The 24,099-nt window shown below is 40.4% G+C and overlaps 1 protein-coding gene across 5 annotated transcripts; it reads right to left on the bottom strand.

Moving 5' to 3' along the window:
• Positions 1-321: 321 nt before the first annotated feature.
• Positions 322-23,259, bottom strand: kctd17 (potassium channel tetramerization domain containing 17). Of its 5 annotated transcripts, none has more exons than XM_084342895.1 (7): positions 22,788-23,259; positions 11,375-11,483; positions 9,712-9,803; positions 8,702-8,845; positions 7,165-7,290; positions 6,511-6,646; positions 322-4,409 (listed from the first exon to the last, which is right to left on the bottom strand). In XM_084342895.1, the coding sequence occupies exons 1-6, from the start codon at positions 23,148-23,150 to the stop codon at positions 6,551-6,553; spliced, it is 930 nt and encodes a 309-aa protein (XP_084199021.1). In that variant the 5' UTR covers positions 23,151-23,259; the 3' UTR covers positions 322-4,409; positions 6,511-6,550. The 5 variants fall into 5 exon arrangements, with proteins under 5 accessions (XP_084199021.1, XP_084199023.1, XP_084199020.1 ...); XM_084342897.1 differs by having other exon boundaries at positions 8,750-8,845; positions 22,788-23,258; XM_084342894.1 differs by having other exon boundaries at positions 8,702-8,848; positions 22,788-23,257.
• Positions 23,260-24,099: the final 840 nt, after the last annotated feature.

Here is a 24,099-nt window from a genome sequence, read left to right as displayed (position 1 = left end):
TATTTAATTTATTAGTCATTAAAAGGAGATGACATAGAATAGCCTATGTGTGTGATTTAGTATAAGACACAGTGAGGAGATGCCATATATTTGGTGTAATCTAAAGTTATGTCAAACAACAATATAGGTTATTTTAGCTCAATAGTTGAGTGTCTATTGGAGGGGGTGAACATGCGTCTCTTTCCATGTTTTGTTTGAGAGGAGGCCTGCAATCTCTGACTTTTTTATTTCTGTTATTTAGAGAAAGCGCTAATGTGGGCTCATCATGATCATGTCTTTCTTGCAGAAGTCCGACTCTAAAAAAAACAAGATTTTCAAATCTGTATTTTAAACCAAAGGACAAAGATTTATTTTTGTTGAGAATGGTGACATTCATTTACATTAAATAAAATAAAAAAACAAGCCTTTTTGTCACATTGTTGAAAATGTTGTATGTTGTTCAGGTCCTGATGAAGTACAGTTCAATGAAATCAAAACACAGCGTTTGTCGAAGCCTGTACAGGTTCATCTGAGGCGTTACAATGCATGTGTCACACAGTTTTCTTTATGTATACAGACACTGAGGCTCTATGGACAGCAGAAGAAAGAAACTCCAGCATCAGATAAAAATAGTTTTCTATCCACAGCTGCCTGACAGATTTGTTTTTTTGCACAGAATAATAAAAGAAGACTGCTTTATAGACCTTTACACATCAAATACTATGTAGAAACAACTCTACTGTACAGCAGAAACAATGTGTACAAATAAAAGAATCAAGTGTGATTCCAGCAAACCAAACAAGGTAACTGGACATGTAAATGGAAGTTTTTTTAAACAGACCTAATGCTAACACATTTTCATTTGAGAGGAAAACTAAACTGCACTCATGGGGCAATGTCTGTTCAACAGCATTTATGTGAACTGAGACCAAGAACTGCAATATTTAGTAAACCTGATGAATATATCTTTATACTGATGAAGATCATCAGGTTAGTCAAAAATAAAAGCTAGTCATCAAGTAGAAAAAAGCAAAAGTCACCCAAAGATGACGTTAAACCCCCTCCCCACACCCACACACACACACTAAAAAAAGTCAAATCCCAAATTCTTTTCACTGTGTAACATTCAAAAAGAAACCTCGAGAATAAATTAGACAACTGAACGTACAAAAAAATAAAAAAGGCATGACATTTTATACAAAATAGCTTCAGCCTTCAACAAGAAACAGCTTCACCTCACACATGCAGCTGCATGCTGTGCACATACGTACTTTCTTTGTCTCGACTTGAACGTCTCATGAAAAATAAAATGATCAGAGCAAATATGAACTGGAAGAAAACTACACTAAAACCAAACCTGGACTCTCAGTGAGATTGTTAACTACCCATTCATAGACTAAAATATTTATACAGCTATTTTAAAAAATGCATGTAATAACACCTATGACCATTTTTTGACATGTCAGCTTTGCTGCTTGAACTCAAGGCACCGAATGATTGAAGTTAAAAAGAGCCACAAGAAAATGCTGAAGTAACAAAACAATAAACATAACTGTGTCTCCTTCAGACCTCTCCCTCCTGCCAATATCACTGGTATGATTATCAGAAGCTCGATGAGTAACTGTGTCATCACTACGCGAACATTTACTGTATTCTACTAATCCAGCTAATAAGGTATTGCAAAGAACCTTAAAGGTTCAGGATATCAGTTTCTATTTTACAGTTGAAATTGAAGAGACACTTCATCTTCTGCACACACACACACACAAAAAAAAAAATTGCAGCCTATTTTTTTCAGGTTTAATTATCAAAGTGTTATCAAAAAAAGTCACCAACCATGATGTTAATTTCGATTGTCTCACGTTGTAACTCTAACCGCTTATTGCCTTTTTAAGACAGTTCAAGTGTATTTGTGTGTTTCTCTACTGTATGTTGCCGGTCAGCCAGTTACACAGGAGCTAAACAGCAGGGGGGCCAGACATAAGCTGCTGACAGCCAACGTCTAATATGTCTGCAGACATCTTGGAGGCACAAATAATCTCTCTGCTTGAGGTACACTCTGGTGTGCAGGGCTGAAGATCTGCATATTTTTAAGGTTAGTACAGAATAGTTTCAATGACTAATATGAATGAGACATACTCATTTTCAGCATCATAATTATATTGTGGGTTACTACTAGAATAGACTTTAATGCTTTAATGCTCAAAAACACATCAGTTTTCTCATACTGTCACTGTGTGACATGGTGACGTAGTGTGATGTCACAAAGTCATGGGATTAAAGGCGGGACTACTGACGAGGCGTTTCAGGAGCAGTGTTCTCTGTGGGAGAGAGGAGCTCCTGTTGGTGCGGACTTTGACTTTTTTAACATTCAAAGGAAAGGAAAAAATAATAACTAAATATTAATTTGTCCTACCTAATGTTTTTTAAATCTAAAAAAAACCCCTGAAGAAATGCACTATTTACCTGTTTGAGTAATGTTAGCTGAAAACTAGAGTGCTCAGCTTTTTTTGTAAGGAAATAGCCATTTAAAAAAAACAAATATGACCCTGCTCTATTATTCCACTCATAATTCATCATCTTATCTAAATGTTGGATTGCTGTTAACCAGCTGTTAGCTAACTTTTACTGTTACCATTGTTTGGCCTCAATTATTTTGTTATTAATGCCTCCAAGAAATGGTTCAAAAGAAACCTGCCCCGTTTTTATTAGCATTTATTCCACAATGTAATTTCTATGTTTATGTGGTTAAATGTTTTCTGATCGGCTGTGACTCGACACTGAACTACTGCAGATATATTTTAGGCTAAATGTGTATGTTCACATTTGATTACCTGCTGATAAAAACTGAACACCCTGTTATTTTTCAATTGTGTGCTATCCTGTATTTTCCAGCATTCAACAACTACACCTGCAATGTTTATATGTGAAAGTGTTGTCAACACCTGTCAGGTGTATTTGCTGAATGAGAGCTAAAAAATAATTCATGTCATTACACACCACTATACAAACTACTATCAGGGGTTGTGCCACAGACTTGTGCAGGGGATACAAATCTGATCTGTGGTGCAGTTCCTACAAGTTGCCAATAGAGGTGGTTAAAAGTCACATGTAATCTAACTTACTGCTTCTCAAAACTCTTTTCAATCATCCACCTGCACTGCGGCAGAGGTGCCCACTGTGAGAGTTGACAGAATGAGTTAAGTGCTGTTCCCTATTTAACATCAAAGACAATGACTTAGGACATCGTGGGACTATCAGTGTTACAAAACGGAGATACACCTCGCTCTAATGTCTCACCCTCCACCCTTCTCTGTGATTCTCTGTTACATCCTCTCCTAATTCGCACCAACAGTGCTCTGTCAGCTGTGGCCAAAGCTGGCTCTGGATCCCAGCCAGGAAGACACACTGAGACGACACTGCTGCTGAGCATGCACCAGCACGTGGTGATGCAGGTGTGTATCAGCACACAGCAGGGTGTGAGTTGATGTTTTAGTCAGTGCAGAGTGTGAGTGCGCTGACTGCTCTCGCTTTCAGCTCTGTTGGACAGTGATTGTTTCGGTCTCTGACAGTCTTGCTGTAGCCAGATGAAACATTTGTAATGTAAGCAGTAAAATGCCCTTGTCTGTATTCATCTATCGTGTTTCCATCTGTTAATTTGAAGCCAACTGTCCTGACTCGCAGATGAGGCATCTGTCTATCGTATCTCTAAATAAGGCTAGAACAGATGGTTTAACAAGCACTTGCATGCTTTGAATGTAGTGCCAAGATCTGGTCCAGCCTTAACTACTAAGGGCTGGAGTCCATGTTTTAACCAAACTGGTCCAACTGTACAACGTTTGTGGGGAAAACTGAATCCATAGTTTCGGTTGATTTTGATTAATTGATTAATGCCTCCATGCCATCTGTTTAGGAAATGTAATAATCCAAAGCTCCACAACACCAATGTTATTTGATCTTTATACACCATTCATCAGACCATAGTGACGCACTAACAGCTGTCAACAACGTCAGTTCTCTTCAGGCAGTTCTCCGTCAGGTTTTGGTTGAGCACCTTGGATCAGCCAGCTTTAATCTGGATCTTTGGTTATAATTTACTAAGGTCCACTACTTCCCTTGGCAATGTAACATTTGCTCACATCAACAAATGATTATTTCTACTAATACAGTTAGTTTAACTGAAAAATACTTTTAAAGATATTGCTGCGACTGACTGGGAGATTTAATCGTTTCTTTTTTTTCCTTTTTGGTCATTTGGTTATCTCTCTAACTGGCATTTTGTCAATGAACTGATAGGAATGCTACAGATCTGTTTGGATGACTGTCCATTGACGCAACACACATACACCATGTACAGAATGTCATAATAAGCCTAAAAAAAACAGAAACTCTTGTGATTTCTACATCCGGGACCCATGGATCTGGAAAAGCTGTGAAATGAAAGAAAAAACAGGTATTAGCAGATCCATAGAAATGTATTTTATACAGATTATATACAATCTATGCTATGATTTGGCTGTGATGATGGTGATGATGGTGAAAATGGTGACAGAATGACTTTACTGACATGCATAATGGCTGGAAACATTAACAAAAACATACACAGCCATGTCTTAATCACATTACATGTCTTAAAATGTGTGCCCCTTTGACATTTATTCAATCTGTGTCCATTATATGGTGGTGTAACTGTGTGTGACTCTACATTGAGGCTGTATATACAGTATGTGCACAGACTGGGAAGGACATCTAACACTACTGCTGCACTGAAAGGTCAGAGATATTTCATGTCACAGCATTGGTAATGAGAGCCTATAGAGACACGGTGCCCAATCAATATCTGTAACACTGTGCCGGGTCACTGATAGACCACACTGAGCTTGTCCGTGTTTATCCATATGGTTCAGGTCATAATGACAAACAGCACGAGAAAGTGGCATTTTCATCCAACGGCCTATTATCGAAAAATCATCGCGCATGCCAACCGTTTGATCAAATGAGGGACAGAGGACACATTTTCAGCAGGAGGACGAGACTTATAGAATAGTATTTACTAACTCTGAAGCATAGTGCATCCTCAGTTTGTAGGGAAATTCTTTGAGAGTCTGACATGCTAAAAAATAATCTACTCCCAAATAAAAATAAGCTGTATTACTGCAGCTTTTTCAAATAGATGTGGTTTGTTCCAGGTCAGCCTGGTTCATTAGCGGAGGTCATCAGTAAACAGCAGCAGGACTGGAGGGCTGCAACTGAATTAATGATGAGATTTTTTTTCTTCCTCTTCTTTCATGTGTTCAGTACAGCTGAGCGATAATTCAACATCAGTGTAAATTGTTTTTGTATTGTATTAAAACTCTCATATCAAGATGAAGAGTAGAGATTTATTCTACTCTACATCAGTAAAATCTCAAAATTAGATCTAAAATGCTAAAATTAATAGGTTTTTTTTTAAATACTATGAAATGCTATTGAGTATTGTAATATACAAATATCATGATAAATGATATGAACAGAATTTCATATCCCAATATAGTTCATGTCATATCCAGATAATGGTATATATTCCAATATAGGACATTTTCTGTAAATGTAATGAATAAGTACTTTATGTGAAAAGACTATATGGAAAGTCTATATTTTTTTCATCCCTTGTTTTGTCTTGTTTTTCTTTGTGTTCACACACATTTCCTGCCTGCACCTGTGCCATGCAGAAGAACAAAAAGTGTCGTCCAAATGCAGAAAAATTGTGACAAAACGCAACAAACAATCGAGCTTAATAGGAAACAATAGACGTATGACATATCGCCATATTCGCCACTTCCAAGACGACACAGATAGCTTACCGATAACCTGTAGCTGCACTTCCAGACACTTAACCCTTTGTGCACTTATCCGGAGATGTTGGGTTTTATTTTCTTTTTCAAAGATCCTCTATACGTTTGTTTGCAAAGAACTCGGGATTGAAGAGAAACTGAACTTTGTAACAAACACTTCTTCCTTTTGTTGTTCATTGTTCAACCACTGAAGGGTGGTATTTTTGTTGAACTCGAATCTTTCATTTTGCTGGATATTATTTGAACTTGCCTAACCCTAAAGTAAAAAGCCACCAGGATAAAGTCAAGCTGCTGCTGTGAAACACTATCTTTTTCAATGCTACCTCCTCTGTCCATATCAGCTTTTCAAAATAAAAGCAGTGCTCTAGGTCACAGAGTACTTATAGTATTCTTATACCAACTTATTTTCCTGGCATAGATAACAATTCTTCGAGTATTGTAGTCACAAGCAATATTGAATCTGCAGAAAATGTCAGTGTACTCAGTGTTTCACTGCTATTTGCTTTCGTCTATTAAGCCCATTTATCACAGTGTTCAGTGAGCACAGGGTTGACTGAAACCCAGGACAGCTTAGAGGTCACACTCGATGCTGTGCCGTGAAATACCCCGCATTTCTGTAGACATCACACACACATATACACACACACTAAAATCTACCAGGTCTACCCACTAGCACATCTATCGCACAGTTCCTCACCCATTCCCGCTTCTCTTGGGAACAAAGAAACATGACTCCCTCATTCTCTAAGCCACTCATTTGGTGTGGTATCTCTCCCTCCCTCCTCCTCCTCCTCCTCCTCCTTCGCGGCTTCCTCCTCCTGCATCTCCGCCGGCTTCATTCGGCACGAAGGACGGAGGGGAAAACACAAAGGAAAGGAAAAAAAACAAGACAGAAAACGACAAAAAAATGAACACGCTGATGAGTGTCAGTGAGTGGACAGTGAGAAGCAGTGAGAGAAGTATAGAGATGAACAGATATATATCTATATATCCATGTGAAAGAGGGAGAAATTAGACTGTTACAGTGAGAGATAGACAGGGAGACAAAGTGAGAGATCGATAATAGCAGGAAAGAGAGGGAGAGCTGTGTGAACGATGAGTGAATGATTTTGTGAATGACATTTTGAGGCGAGTGACATTTGGAGCTTTTCAGTGAGGAGCGCAGGATCAAAGCACACTCGTTTCCGCTTCAATGAGAGGAGATACCCCCCTTCTCTTTCAAACACACCGCAACAAAACAGAAATACACACATAATAAACAAGGACAGGACCACACATGGACACACAGCCTGGCAGCCTGCTCCTACAGTGAGTCTTTAAACATACACTTGTGTGTGTTTGTGTGATTCACCTTGGTTTTGTGGCTCTGCTCCGTACCCAGCCCAGATCCAGGAGTGTGCAGCTCCTTGGACACGACACACAGAAACTCAGCTTGGTCCTCTGTTCCGTAGCTGTACGACGAGCCGATGTTCACCATCTAGAAATAGACGGGGACACAGATACAGAAAGATATACAGAGGGGAGAGGGACAGAAAGACAGAGTGAGTGTCAGGAAGAATTAGAGAAAACACAAAGCAGGAGAGAGAAAGCAACTGAGAGAGCCGAGATCCCAAACTACAGCGAGGAAAGAGTCTTCTCATGCATGGTGAGGGGGAGCAGCTTGCTGTTACACACTCGGCAGTGGACTCAACAAGAAGCATCTTTCACTTGTGGGTCAGCTTCTGCAGGAAACTGTGCAAATCATAGCTGTGCGGCATGCAGTGGAGCTTAGTGCCAAAGCAGGGGAAAGGAGGGTCGAAAGTGACTTCTAGGCTACAGTGTGGACAGGCTGACCTATTAAGACTCCACGAGGCTTTGAGTTGAAGGTCTGAGTTTCACTATTGGAGAAGGCATCAACGAACTTAATCCTCTCAACTTAGGAGGCCAGGTCTTTACCTTAAAAGATACCGTTAACGCTGAAAGATTTTTCCCTACTGCTGCCTTTATAGTGACTCAAAAGATCAATATAGTTGTGCCTATTTGTACTGTGTGTTCACACTGTGAGCAATGTTGCAGTGGGTTGCTCTGTTCTAACAGGCTGTTGAAAGTGTGAGAGTAAATACTGATCTGCAGCTACAACGTTCTAAACATTTGTATGCCACAGTTTAAAGTCTAAAGTAGGCGACAACTCACAAATATTTTTCTCAATTATCTGATAAATCCTTTGGTCAATAAAGTTTCAGAAGATAATAAAAATTATCCATCACATTTCCCAGAGCCCAAGTCATCATATTTAAAAGGTGCAATACAGTTTGTAAGAACACAACAGACGCATACATTTACAAATTATTCCGTGTTGTGTTTGTTTTTTTTGCTCACAATGTGAACACACCATTTGTGCTAATAAAGGAATCCAAGTCCTGTAATCTATAGTAGACTTAATTGTCACAAAGTGTACATTTGATTGTTTTTAACTTAAATAAACAGAATGTTTCTCCAAACGTATTTCTCAAACAGCTGTAGACCAACCTCTTTAACAAGGACAGTGACTACCCCAGGCTGCAGCTGGTACCCTGGGTTGGTATATCTGGGTTCTGAACCTTTTGTAAGAGGCTGAAGGTAAAAGATATTGAAGATTAGGGTCTGCTGCATCTTTAGAGGTATGATGTCTTTATGGATTTTGAAGTCTAAGGGAGAATTCTTAAAATTAGCCTTCTTGACTTATCTGTAAAATAATATATGGACTCACTAGACTATTCCCACTTAAGATCAATACATAAAATAAATAAATGCATTCTGGGAGTCCTAAAATCATTTTGGGAGTGCAGATAGCAGGGCTCAGGTTAGGGCCAAGGGGTCAGGCCAAGGGTCAAGATTAAAGGGTCAGCAGCAGCGTGAGTCCAACCCACAGTCCAGAGCAGTCCGGTGCGGGGCTTTCTGCAGGCGCGTACGCTGACCTGCTCAAACTTCCAGCCGTCCGACATCGTGGAGACCATCTGGGTCAACTCCTCCTCCTGGCACTGCAACACTCGGTAGACATGCTTGGGGGGCACCTGCTGGGGAAAGACAGGAGAGGGGTTTGAAGAGACAGGATGGACCAAAAGGAAGGTACATTCAACTTTAAAGAAAACGTAATTGTAATATGAACAAAGCTAAAAGCAAGCTTATGTTCTGCAGTTTTATTTCATATTGCTTAACTTTAACGGGTCAAAAATTCAAGTTAACAGATGCTTGAGGCCCCACAACTGCATAACAGAAACACAATGACCATTTGGTCAATGAACCTTTACAAAGCCGATCCTCAGTCACTTATAGTCCGTATTTATTTGCCTGGACAAAATCTTTGCAGCATGACTCGAAGGCGTTGGACACATTCAAGAGAAATAAATAATGTAGTCGTGGGCTACAAAGCCAGCACCTCTACTTTCATATTTCAGCACCATATTTAACCCCAGGCAAACACGAGAAGTGAGTCCAGTAAAATACAGTACAACGCAGGGACAGTGGGTGTATGTTTGGGATTATGTAAGAGTGAGTGCAACCATCCTGAGAAAGGAAAAGAAAGGAGAGAGAAGCCTGTACAGCAGCGCTCTCTTCAGAGGAGCACAGAAGGGTGAAATAACTCACAAAGCGAAAATGACTGAATAGCATTGCACTTACATCACAACTGTGATGGTTGAAATATGCAGTACTGCAGATATCATAGCTGCTGGATAATAAAAAGGGTAATGGTTTTGGAAGATTAATCTGACTTGAACGTATCTTTAACATTAACATAACATGCACATGATATATTGTATTTAATAGCCTAATAAAAATGACTGCAGTGACTGATATGATCTGTGTTTGACTTTTAAAGCCAAAAAAGCAGAGTGAGGCAGAAAACTCACTCATCGTAAAAACACAGTTCTGTGTATACCTGCGTGGCTTTGGAGTCCCGCTCCACGATCCTCTCCTTGATCAGTTTGATCAGTGGGGTGATGTTGTAAAACTCAGCCTCCTCCAGGACGCCTTGAAACAAAAGAAACACACGACTCAGCTCCTGCGTGTGGACCGGAGCAAACTGGTTCCCAACAGTTTGAGACGGACAGACAAACCTCACAGCCTTTACAGACGAGCACAAGAGCCTCTTCATCGACAACACCAAAACGTGAGCGGTTAATATTTAAATATTGATGATCCAAAGGTGGATTTCCTTTTTTCATACATTTATCTACTACTTTTAGATGAATACTTTGCTGAATATCCTTTGCTTTTAGCTAACTACTCACTGTTCCCCCATTACAATAGGCCAGGCATATCTCGCCCTCGGCTTCACCAGTACAACAGTGGATAATGAGGAGAGACCACAGTGTGTTGTGTGTCTCAAAATATGAAGCCGAACAAGTTAAGATGCCACTTGGACACTTCATATCCCGAACACAAAGAGAAGCCCATTGATTTCTTCAGAAAAAAACTGAGAAAACACAACAGTCGTGCACAACAGAGTTGCTTTACTAAAGCAGCATCTGTGCCTTCAAATGCTCAACTCGCCTCCTACAAAGTACAGAGTTGCTCAGTATAAAAAGCTGCACACAATAGCGGAGGAATTAATACTACCTTTCACTATTGATATGGCTTCGACTATGATTGATGAAGCAACAGCAAGCAAACTAAAGGCTATTCTACTGTCAGACAATACTATCGTGAGGTGAATTTATGACACGTCAAAAGACATAGAGGAGCAGCTTAATAAGAAGATACAACACAACTGTTTTGCTCTGCAGATGGATGAAGCAACTGACTGTAACAAAGGCTGTTTATTAATAGCAAACGTCAGATTCATTGATGGCGAAAATTTGAGGGAGGATTTGCTTTTCTGCGAAAAAAATTAAATACAAATACACTCAAAGGAAGTGTAATTCCTGCAGAGAAAATGTTCATGTTATTGTTTATTCCCAGGGAGTTGGTAAACTTGCCAGTTTTGTGCAGAGGCAATTTTAAGAAAATCTGTTGAAAGCTGTTGAATGTTGAATTTAGAAGATGCATACTGCAGTGCGACTTTTAATGCTTCACTCTAAAGGTGACTTGTTCCTATTTAGATTTTTCAGTAACATGTCACACACTGAAGTTGCAGTTCTGTATTAATTACAGACAATGTTTTAAATTAAACATTTTTTTTATCTACAAAAGAAAAAGTTTGGGAACCACTGCTATAAGCTAAAAGTAATGGATAAATGGATAAAGTTTTAGCTCACTTTTTCTAACCGACTGTCCATTACTTTTAGCTAACTTTTGAACTGTTTTTCATACACTATTGTGGTATTCAGGTGTTATGGCTAAGATATCTTTTAATCTCTGTTTTATAAAATTACATAGATTGTCCAAGTAACAGGGGTACGTGTAACCCTGGTTGGAAATCACTACTGTATTGTATAATTTCATATTTACTGAACTAGAAATTGAAGTACTAAGAGACACTCAAGAAGAAACAACATCACATGAGATAGTATGGAGGCATGTATTATATCCTAGGACATTTTCTTCATTCCACCTCATGCATCCAGGACCCATCTGTGTAGAGTTAACAGTATGTCAAATACCTTCTTCAGCCAGCTCCTTGTTGTAGACCAGTTTGCCATGCCGCAAGTAGTTGAGGATGGGACCAAAGTAGGTAGGGTCTCTGTCAATCACATAGGCGCCAGTCTCATCCTATTACAGAGGGAGATCAGAGACACAGACAGAAAAAACACTGTCCATTATAACATTATCACATCATATGCCTCATCTAACTACATTACCTCACTAACCAGTTTTTCATGTGTTTTTATTTATGTCATGGTGAGGGTTTATTGGCCTGAACTAGGGTGGTACTGAGTTCAATATTATTATATTATAAACTGTTTAAGTTGTCACTTGTTGCAGTGCTTGAAACAACTTTTTTGTGGTTGTGTAATTCAATGTGCTACTTCACACGCATGTATTTAGGTATTTCTCAAATATACTTTTTGTTGCTTCCTCAAGCAGTGGACCTCTTCTGTAATATACTGACTATTTTTAGACACAAAAGTTCACAAGCTGGAGAAAAACATCCTGGTTGGCTATTTTCATGTGGCGTATGCAGTACTGGCTGCCCAGAACGGACGTACGTATGCAAGATGCATTTCAGAGGTCTCCAAAATAAAAGCCCCCTTAAGTGGAGGTTATGCTGATGTTAGAATGAAGTGATGTTTTATTGTTCTTGAGAAGGAAACTTATTTACAAATATTTTTGCAATATTTCGGTGTAAAAAATGTATGCAACTCCCAGTAGTAAGATTAAAGAGTAGCTTTGCAGCCTTTATTGTAAAAGTTCTGTGTTTTCCCAAATATTCAATATTTGCTTCCTGTTTCAAACACAACTTTGCTTTTTCCCTTAAGACTTTCCTGCCACAGCAGCTGTTTTTTGCAGCTGGAACCAGAAGTTACTGCTTCCTGGCACTCCAGAGTAGTTGTTGGTGATTCTGTTATCACACGTGCGTCGACAGCCTGCTTCTCTTCCACCTCCAGGCTACTTCTGCCAAGCCTGCCTGGCTGTTATGTCATGCTTACTGCCCCTCCAACACACACACACACACACACACACACACACACACACACACACACACACACACACACACACACACACACACACACACACACACACACACACACACACACACACACACACACACACACACACACACACACACACACACACACACACACACACACTCATCCTCCCCCTGCTCTTCCTCGTGATGATCGCTTGAAGCGGAGCCCCCTTTTAGCGCTGAATTAACAAAAGAGCCACTAGTCTTGCTCTTATCCAAGCAAAGGGATATAAAGGGGTAAAGAAGACGATTTGTTTGGAATTGTGTGAAAGAGGAAGTTAAATTACATCAGTCGCTTATGCTGATTGTGTGAAATTAACACATAGTTCAATGGTCTCTTTATCAGAGATACATACAGGACAGGCAGGACTCCCAGAATTCAAAAAACACTTTCATCAGTCCACACCAACTACATGTTTAAAAATAGAACAGACCTAAAAATTCAGGAAAGTCATGTGATTTCTGCTCAGTGAAGTCTTTTACACTTCCATCAATTATCACCGGCCGACCAAACCGTATCCTTGTGCAGCTTTTGGGTCTGGGTATATGGGGGAAAGAAACATTTACAGAGTGAGAGAATGAGAAGAGGATGTTCAGCTTAATAAAGAGAACCTGCTTTATTCACATGACTGATTTTTTGTTTTATGGCTGTGTGCTGAAGCAGCAACGGATAACCTTAGCCTCCAGCAGCAGCAGGCGCATCTTTTATTAGCGGGTCCTTACTCATACACACAGAATCACTCAACCTAACAGCAACTGTTATGAACTTCTAGACCAGACTACTTCTAGCAGACCTACATTTCTTCAGTGGTTAAAAAAAAAAAAGAAAAAGAAAAAAGTAATGTAATGTATCTGACATTCATGGTCCTGTTTTGGCTGCTGAAGGTAGAACCAATTAGGATTTAGTGCTGCTTTAAATATTTAAGGGGCTTTCAGGTTGTTTGTACAAATCCCTATTTGTTTATTTGGAGCTGCAATATAATCATCTCCTATCCTCCACCTGAGAGCTCCAGATCACAGATAGGAGCTGGATACAGTTGTCCAACTGGACTGTAAACAAATGAGCTGGCTTACAGCCAGTTTACTTCTCTTGTGTGCCTCCTCCTCCTGTATGGAGGTAGAGGCTTTCAGGTCACTCTGGCACAGCCCTCTGAAGAAGCTTCTTCTACCCTAGGCTCTCTGCTAATGTTTTTGCTTTAAGAGTCTGAGAGCAAACCTGTGCTTCAAACAGCCTGGAGATCCTGCAGGTGGGAGGTGGATGCAGCAGAGCTTCTGCAAATAATATCAATATCATCGTGACAGCTACACCAGTGAGACTCTGTGATGGGAGAACATCACCCTATACACTCCAGCAGAAACGTCAACACCAGAGTCCTCCCTTTATTCCCATCTTGTAGAGCTGGAGGTAATGCTGTTTTGTTCCAAACACTATAACAGTGATTACTGTTGGAATACAGAGCTGTTTAGTACTTATTTTAATAAAAGATATATATCACTTATGGCAACTTTAAACATGTTTATTGTTATTATTTCGCATTTTGTTGTGCAGACCCCGAGTCTGCACAGGGTGTTTTATTATGAAAATTGACCGGATGCTCTATGCCAAAGGCGCCTAAACTTTTTTCCTTGGAGGTTCAATACTGAAACTTAATGATGGGCCATAGTCCAAAAGCAAGCACCTATTATACTGTATTATATTATTAAGATGTAAAATGGTACTATAATCCCAATGTCCCTTTGTTGACCAACTTCCTGCAAAAAGTGTCCGCCAGGCACAAATTAAGAATAATCAGGGATTATAAATATTTTTACCTCACAAAACATTAAAAAGCATAAACATTGCTTTAACTTTTGAAAATATTTTTTTTATTTTTTCCACTAGAAACATTTGGCATGCCAAATTAAACCTTATGGTGGGCCAGCTTTGGCCTGCGGGCCCCACTCTGGGCAGCCCTGCTCTATGCTGTTCCACTGTCTGACTTCCTGCCTGGCCCGATCTGCTCCATACACCATGACAGGGCTGCTGTCAATTTCCACCAAAAATAGGATTGCTGCGTAGTCTCTGCAGAGCAAAATGCAGAGTTGCTTCCGGGACATTTTTGAAACGTGCCATGGATCAGCTGGTGGAACCACAAACATTGTATAGAACGGCAGCGTTCACCTCCATGTTGCATCTGTAACACGATGCAGACGTGCCCAGTGCAATCTGGGGGTTAGCCTAAATATCACTTCAGTTTTAAGTTAGTGGAGATGTATCCATTACACATAAATTACAATTAAATTACACATAGTAGTTCTGAAGTAGTTATTAGTTATTACAACATATTTAAACCCAGTAACTGCAACATGTAACTGCGTAACAGCTAACTGAGCTAACTTGATTGAAAAAAACTAAGGCTAACTTGCTAATATGTGACTGTTACAAGTAAAAGAGGTCATATATGTGGTCAACACATCTGACCTCACTTCATAAAATGCTGTTTAATAATAATATATGCTGTACATTTCACAAAATACCTAAATTTGCTAGGTGAGCTAATTAAATAGCTAGTTTAGCATAAGTGGATAACTCCAACTAACTCTAAACTGGCTGAATGCCACTAACACTGAAAAGCACTGATTTAAAAAGGATCAACACTCAAGTTTATTATCTTTTTTACCATCCTAAAAAAAATCCTAAAAATGTTTTGACGTTATGCTCCAGCTTGTGATGTTACCGTGACTTCCTGTTAACACATTTGATTGCTTTAGATTGGCCAGCAACAGATATTTCCTACAACCAATTTACACATTGCAGGTTTTTACTGTCTAAGATATTCCTTCAGTTTTAATGGTGTTCACAGAAAAACCATTCTACTTTGTTTTGATGAGCTTTAACCCATCATCAGCGTGACAGCCTAGTGGTAAAAGTAAAGAAATACATAGACCGACAGTCAAATGAATAGACCCATTCTGCTAGGAGCAAGAAGACATTTTTGAATGATAACTACGGTGTTGCCAAGCCAATTAATATTAGAAATATCACTTTGTCCCTGACACTCATCCCTTCAAGTCCAACCAATCTTCGCTGGAGTAGCGTGACAGAAGCTTATGATGAACCGTACCGAATGAAACGAATGCAAGGAACGAGGAAACCTACGTACCCAAGTGGACAGATTCAGACTGTAAAGCAGTCTGCAGGATGGAGATGCAGCTGGATGCGAGACGGATTAGTGGGAAAGAAGAAAGATAGAGAAAATGGCGGGAAGACAAATATCTTAGGAGAAACCGTATGACAAATAACCTCCAATTAGAAATGAAGGGTAGACATATTTGAAAAATTTGGGACACTGCCATGGAGACGGAAGATGAAGACACATGGGGTTTGCGTGTGTTTGTGTGACAGAGGGACAGACAGACAGACGGGAGGGAAGGATGGAAAATGAGGACCAACAGGCAGCTTGTGGAGAGTGTGTCTGCACATAAAATCACAGTGATTAGAGCGTAGAAGGGCTGTGGCTGCAGCACAGAGCATACACAGATGCACACACACACACGCAGACACACCATTCTAAACGAGTGGAGGAGCTGCAGTGGAGGACAGGCCGACGCCTCATCAACGTGACTTGACTTGACAGTGTGGGCATGACAACACTGGCAAAAAGCTTCCTCAATGTGTCAGAGGTTTCTCTCTCTCCCTCACAAACACACACACATAATTAGTAGTTATCTGCTACGACAGACCCATTTGCAGCCACAGTACACCAACTCGCACACAAGATAATATTTTCAGTTGTTGAGAAGACAGGGACACTAGTGGTGAGTTAATGGTTTACAGAACATTTGTTCAGGGAAATAGGATGTGTCTCCACAACATCTCCCTGTAGATGTAAATAAATCCCACAGGCTGCAGTATCACCAAAAGCCAAACAAAAGCCCTGTTCACTTCGCAAAACACATACACACACGAACACACACACATGGCTGCTGCATTCTGCTGCTTGCTTGAGCAATGTGTAAACATTTGCAACCGAAAAACATTGTGAAATGTTTATCCATTGTGACATTTTTTAAAACATTACCTGTGTGTATGCCAAGTGTAACTGAAGCTTCATTTGGAAATACTTTATGATTCTAGAGGCAGATCAAAAAGAGAGCATAGCCCTAGCATAACTAGGGCATTCGTTCAATGTTATGGTTGACTGAACTTGACACCTACCCATCAGTCTCATTCAATCAACACTCATTGATTAATCCAGGCATGTCTTACACTTACTGTAAAGTCCTAGCATGGCAACCTTGGACAAAAGCTGCATGATGGCATTTCATTCCTTTGGTCAAGGATTTAGATACATTTGTGCGAGTTATAGTCCTTTATTTCTTTATAGCATTATTGTGTGCAGCACTAGCAAAAGCACCACAGCGTCTGCCACAGTGTGTGTTGCTTTAAATCTGAAGTAATTAACTCATACATCAGATGGACTTAACGGTTATTAGACTCAACAATGAGCTATAAAAAAGCCACACTTAATGTTCTATCTTCTATCAAAATTACTTTATCGAGAACCACGGTGGGTATTATTTCACTTCTTACATTGCGGCCTTTGCACTGTGACTATAACATATGCATACATTGTTATGTAGATGCCCAAATATTATCCTGCCTCAGTGAGAATGTGAAAACACACACATGGGTGGGCTGTCCATGTAGTTCTGATCTTAACATGGACAAGAGTTGTGGGGAAGAATAACTCTGGACATGAGTGTGATTGCTGATTAGGGCTCAGCCTAATTTAATCGTCCCCAGCATCACAGATGGTCTGGCTGAACCACCAACTTGTCAGTGTAGGAGACATGTTTGGTGAAGGAGGCATCATGGCAGCTCTACAAGGATACACACATGTGATTTTATGTGCTTCCGCTCCTTGCCGTGTGAATGAAACGGCCTTGTGGATTAATATCATAAGTTCTCTCACAAAAAACAAACAAACTTTTTGGATGTTCTTCAAAAGTCTTGTAAGTGTTATTCTGCAAACTAAATTTTTAATCTAGACATGAGAATATATTGTTTTTTCCCCCCACATATTACAAAGGATATAACTGCTGCAATTCTCCTGAAATGAAATCTATATTACTTTCATCTGAATTGATTTTGTTACTTAGTTTAACTTAGCAAAGTAGTCAAGGAAATAACTGGAAATACATTTCCCTATCATGGGTTTGCGAATTCCAACCCTAACTATATATCAAACATGCTTACTGTGTTGCCCAACTCATCCTGATAGTTGAAAAGGAACAAGTCCACACAACTATGTACTGTTTTTTCAAATAAAACCCTTGGCTCAAGCATTAACTTCCCATTAGACATCTTGGAGCAAAGATAAAATGATAAAGCGAGTCCAGGCATGTGCTGGAATCCACTGTGAGATGGGACAAACGCTCCCACAGAGTTTAAACAAAAACAATACTCGAATACTTGTGCAGATGACTGAATTAACAACAATTGAACCATCAAAACTCACCAGTATGATCCCCTTGGTATTTAATATGATTAAGCCATCAATAATCATAAATCTGTAGTAATACGATTATGTAGTTATTATAGTCCGCAGCAGGCCGCCTTGTTACACCTGTTCACCTAACATCACTTAGCATCATCAAAGCTGAATCTTAGCTACATTATATAAATGGCTTGGGACGTCAGGTCAGCTTGGGTTGTATTAACAGCAGATAGGCCTGGGTTGGGTTCGGTGCGGGGGCAGGGCATCTGAGGTGCTCTAATCTTATTAAAACAGTCACACACAGCCAGACAGTCTGTGTGTGTGTGCACACGGATTTTAAAAACAGCCAGGAACCCCTGAGCAGAAACATACTAAGGTCAGCGGATTAGAGGGGGACTCCAGCACGGATAAAATCAGCTTCTCTCCTGCGTGACGGATGAAAAACACACAGGCTGGACTGCTGCCCTGTGATTCAGCTTCAGATTGCTCTGTGTGCTAAATAACCCAAGCAGAGGCTGGTTTCTGCATGGTGGGAAAGACAGTATGCAACCCTGTATGCAGTTAACACTATCCCAGTGTCTAATTTCAGGACAAGATTCGAGGCTGTGTGTTCAATTTATTCATTCCCAGATAGCACAAGGAACACTGTCGGCAACAACAGTTTCCACAGAGGTGGTGAGCCACCCAGATCCTGACGCATCTTTTGATCCATTTAGTTCGTAGTTGACGGCCTAAACAAAAGCAACAGTAGCTCTTTTTCCCTGAGGGTTTTTGTTTTCTTTCATAAAAGTCTATTAATAATTTTATGAGGTTAGAGGATATGGTCTTTATTTCAGGCTAGTTCTGCCATAAAACACTGAGAGACATCCTGTGCAACATCATCTGTAGAGTGTTGTGCCAGACTTGGACGATTATTGTTACGTAGGTAGCTAACAAGATACAAACAGGTTCATTTGTTTATCATTACACAACACAGGATTGTACAACTAAATGCTAATTGTAGTCCCTTTATGCTAATCACTAAACAAAAATGATATGAGGGATGAACTGAGGAGTCTCACAGCCAGAGGAAAGAAGCTGCTCTATAGTCTGGTTGTACAGCAGCGGATACTTCTGTATCTCTTGCCATTTGGCAGCAGGGTGAACAGACTGTGGCTGGGGTGGATGTTGTCTTTTAGTATACTTTGTGCTCTGTGCAGACACCTCCCCTCACTGGTATTACTGATGCCTGGAAGGTGGGTACCAATGATGTTCTGCTGTAGTGGTGTGATGTTTGCAGTCAACTAGTCCGTAATATTAGCTTCAATGTGTTGCTGAGAGGAATTACGGTAGCTGAACTTGCAGACAGGTAAAGCTGTATCTTTGTTGCCTTTTCGAAAATGACAATTCCATGAATGAGACAAGATTTTTTTTCCCCTGGCTAACTGTGCATCCAATCTGTTATATTAATCACGCGTGTGTGCATTCACAGCTGTTAAGATCAGTGGGTCTTACCGATTCAAAGGAACATGGTTCGTATTCATCAGAATGCTTTTTTGAGAAAAACACTGATTACAAACAAATATTAAAAACTTTTTTCCTTGCAATTTCACAGGGGGGAGAATTCATTAGCAGTGTAGTGATTATCTAATCAAACTACATTTTCCTTTGGACACTGGACTGCAGCTCTATATACAACTGATGACCTTATATATTTTGCTTAATACAAGCCTCCAGCAAAACCATGTTCTTGATTTTTAAAATCAGAATGATTTGTTTACCACAAAGGAACCTGAGACCTGACAACAGATGATACACATCTCTAGCATCAACTGAAAAGCCCCTTATAATAACCTGAAACATGTCTCTCTCTGGTAGGAACTCACATTCTTTTTATAGTCTTTTTACAGTGCCCCATCTATTAACATATAAATCCTACATATTGACTGAGATGGTTGCATTAAATACCTGACCAAAGCTGTTATTCTGCTGCTTCTCAACAACCATAGGTTACATTCCAGGGAGGATTCAGAGCCTTGCCTACAGCTCACTTCATATTTTTAGGATGACAGCAGTATGATGGAGCCAGAAAACAAAAACACTAAAATGAAGTCCCTCTGTCGTGTCTCTGGAGAGACAAGAGTTTGTGATAAAGAGCAGAAGTAAAAGACGCAGACGAGAAAGGACAAACGTGCGATAAGCGCTCACAGTGAGTCAGCTGCTGAGAGCGAGGATAAGGGGAGGACAGGACAATGATGACAGGGAAGGAAAGAGATGTAGGTGTGTTTGTGCATGTGCAAGAGACAGAGAGAGACGGAGAGAGAGATTTGGTGTGCAACTGTATGTCTTAAGGCGGTGCAGAGGGAGCTCCTGACAGGTCACAGCTGAAGGTCACATGGGAATATTCTTTCCACAGAGCCTAGTCGTGCAGCAGGGGAACAGTCATCGCTGCTGACGGGTGAAAAACCTCCCAACTCTCATTTTGGTGGATGTTTTTTGGCATAGTGGCTTCAGCTACAGAAAGACCTGTTCGTCTACTGAGGTTTGTCCTCTGCAGACCATGGACACGTGACACGATGTGAAACCCACCACCGGATAACATCTAAAGCACATGGTGTTGACGCTAAAGATGAGCTGATTAGGATCAGGACATGACGATGTATGCTGGGAGATGATATAAATTAGTCAGTTAGACAGTCTGTCATCAGTTTGTACTGTGGTTTAGTATCTCTGGGCATGTTCGACCTTGCGGGAGATGTTGTGAATCAATTACAGTATGAGATTTTTGAAAGTACTTTGATTTTTTCTATTTCATTTTAGTTAAACTGACATTCTGATATTTTATCCATAAACCTGGGAGATGGAGCCTGTCCACTGTTGCTCTGTTGTTTCCTCCATTATCAGAATTGGGAAGTCCTTGAGGGAAATTAGTGATTACTGATGTTGGGCTGTATAAATAAAACTGACTCGACTAATCCAACAATTAAAAAGGTGCAATATGTAAGGATTGGCAAATTCATACTCGAAAGAAATAAGGGGCAACGATTTTCCGGGCTCGCAATCAAATTTATGTTGATTTCGGTGATAAGCCTCGTACATTTTACTTGATATGGATTGATCTAAAAGCCTATCGCCTGGCAAAAATAAACGCGGCCGCAGCGAAGGACCGAGCCGGCTAACTTCCGGTTTAGCGCCCGGCTAACTTGAATGGGGATACAATAATTTAATCGGGCGGCTCTTCTAGATTTTGCAAATTTTATTGGACCAAATGGCTCAAATTCTGACAGTATAACGAGTCATTTCACAGGGGTTGTGAATATTGGTTTATTTTTGAGTGTTTTAAACTCAACTTCTTACATATTGCACATTTCAGTTCTTGCATTTTAACGTGTGGTCTATAAAATGTCAGCAAATACTGCCAACCACAAATTTCCATAGCAATTTTGACATCCTCAGATTTTTGAATAAAATAGCCCGCAAATTATTTTGCTTGACCAATGATCACAATCCCCAAAGTATTCAGGTTATTATCATAGAAACAAACAAAGAAATCAAAACAGACTGTAAACAGAATATATTCACATTTGAGAAGATGAAACAAGTACATTTTTGCCAGTGTTGCTTAAAAAATTACTCACTGTCTATCAGCCCTGTTATGCTATCTAATAAAGGCATAAGGTTCTATTTCCAAATTGAGTTAAATTACTGTAAGTACATCTATCTACATCACCCAATCCTATAGATGATATTCTCACAGTTGCTAAACAGAGAACAACATCCAATAAGAGGTTATTACCTGACAGCGAAAAAACTGTCAGCTTACAGCAAACTCCCCTTTCCCTCCCTGTCAGACACATGCATATCAAAGGCTGGATGATAATAGAAATCTGCATTATTCATGAGCCTTTCCAGCTCTTCCACTGTGTTAAGTCTGCATGTGACTGGGAGACGCACAATACATCTCTCTCTCTCTCTCTCTCTCTCTCTCCATAAGATGCCAGCTGTACAGCTACTGACTGTGCAGCTCCCTGCAGAAGAGGAGGCACGTGTTCATCCATCTGACCCAAGCTACATTCACACCACAAAATGATGCTGAGACACACACACACACACACACACACACACACACACACACACAGAGGAGAAACAGAGAGTGGGAGAGCTTCTTGCTGCACATGTACAGTATATCAGCTGGTCATTAGACAACTCTACGCCTACTCTGGAGCTGTGTTTCCGGACCAGAACAGAATTTAAGTAATAGGTTCTGGGAAATGCATACAGATAACACAGTTATGGTATAATACAGTTGGGTGGTTCATTTAAGACTACTGTGATTTCTTAGGAGATAAAGACACCACATTGCACTAATGGGCAATTATCATTTAGACCAAAAAGAGCTTTTCCTTCATGCCAAGACCTGCACACATATTTTAGCCAATCTCTTGTGTCAGGTTAGAGAAAGTGCACCTCTCATACCACAGCAATGCAAATCAAAATGATTCATGGTGATATAACAAATAAAACAAATGTGTATCAAGCCAAACCATAGCCACCTGTCAGGGCACAGCAACGTTATCACGAGGTGTAATACACACGAATGTAAACTCACTACTGAGAGCAACTATGAGTCACCACAGGAATGTTATAAAAGGTTTAAGTGGGTTTTCACCAGCTTTCTTTGGCCATATACTTACAGAGGGTAACGTTACAATTACGGGTTAGGTCTTACACATATGTGTGTATAAGGAATATACAAGGTTAGCTAACTGAGACACAAAATAACTAAGTAAACTTTAGAGGTCAGTATTGTAGAAGGTCAATGACACCTTAATACAACACATTAGCCCCAGTTATGACAAAGTAATAATACATTTTAGCTTCTTGTAAAGTGACTGGGGTTGGTGAACGTGTCCTGAGGGGACTCACCGTGTCTGAGTGCAGGTCCTGTTGCTGGCACAGCCGGTACAGGAACGAAGTTTGCTCCTTGAGGAGGGTCTGCCGCGTCGTGAGGAACACCGTGCCGCCGACGTTCAGCCGGACCCACTTCCCGTTGTTCCCCCCGGTAGGGTTGATGACTGAACCGTTACCGATGCTCTGCGACGCCGTCCCGCCCGGTTCCGTCGCGGTGGCGGTGGCGGAGGTCGCGCTCTCCCCCGCCTCGTTGTCTTTGTTGTTGTTGTTATTGTTGTTGTTGTTATTGTTGTTGCTGTTGTGGTGGTGGCAGCCGGGGTGCGGCGACGGAGCAGCGACGTCCGCCGGTTCGAGCTGCTCGTCCGCCGTCGTTGCCATTTGGAAACAGGCGTTAGACACAAAGTGGAGACGAGCGAGGGCGTCCGTCCGTGTCCGCTGTCGCCTCGGCTCTTTCTCCCCCTTACCAACCAACCAAACGACCGACAGACTAAGCTCCGCCCCGAACCGCACAAACTCAGGATCAGAACTCCGGAAATTAGACATAGTGCACCCGAGAAGTACTTTCAAAATAAAGCTCTACTCTCTCTATCAATGCCAACCCACATTATGAATTTTGTGCATTCATGAGGCAATAACACTTGTTATATTTTAGGTATTTAGGCAGGCTGTACACTTGTTATGTGGGTGATTTGTGCAGCTAACAGTAGACAGTAGGCGTTTTGAGGGGTAATGTTAACCTGCCACCCCTCTCTCCATTCAATAGCAGCAGAGAGAGTGCAGGAGCGAAGGGGTTGTTCAGCTGAATATGTTAGTCTAGTCTTCCTCACTCATTGATCTTTTATCTGACTTAGTTCAGTTTAAGTTAGAAACTGTAGCCATGACCCTGACTCTGAAACCAAAGAACCAAACTAGTCACTAGTTAATAAAACAAAGTGGGTCAATTCCCTCTGTTAAAAATTAATAAATCACCAACTCGCCTTTCTGAATTGTGCGCACAAATCCTTCACACAAATATTGTCGCATTTTATCGTATTTGTTTCAAACTATTTGCAGAAATTAAGGCCGGTTCATGGTTTAAACGTATACCTGAGTTGTGAGCCGACAGGTAAAAGATATTTGGTAGTATGCTGTGTATACAAAGTTCAAAAGTTAAATATATATTTCAGGATAAATGTTGTTGAACCTGATCTGCCATACAATAACTAACTATGTATTCTTAAAGTGTTTGGGTTATTAGTTTGATTCTGTATGCATCAAATTGGCTAACCATTTGAGCTGATCCTTATGTCTAGTTAAACATTTTATTTTGTAAGCAAAAGTTGCCCCA

This window comes from Pagrus pagrus (genome assembly GCF_965226575.1).
Source record: "Pagrus pagrus genome assembly, chromosome: 21".
NCBI lineage: Eukaryota > Metazoa > Chordata > Actinopteri > Spariformes > Sparidae > Pagrus > Pagrus pagrus.
Note: the sequence above shows the minus strand (reverse complement) of the source record. Positions and strands in the feature narration are given on the sequence as shown.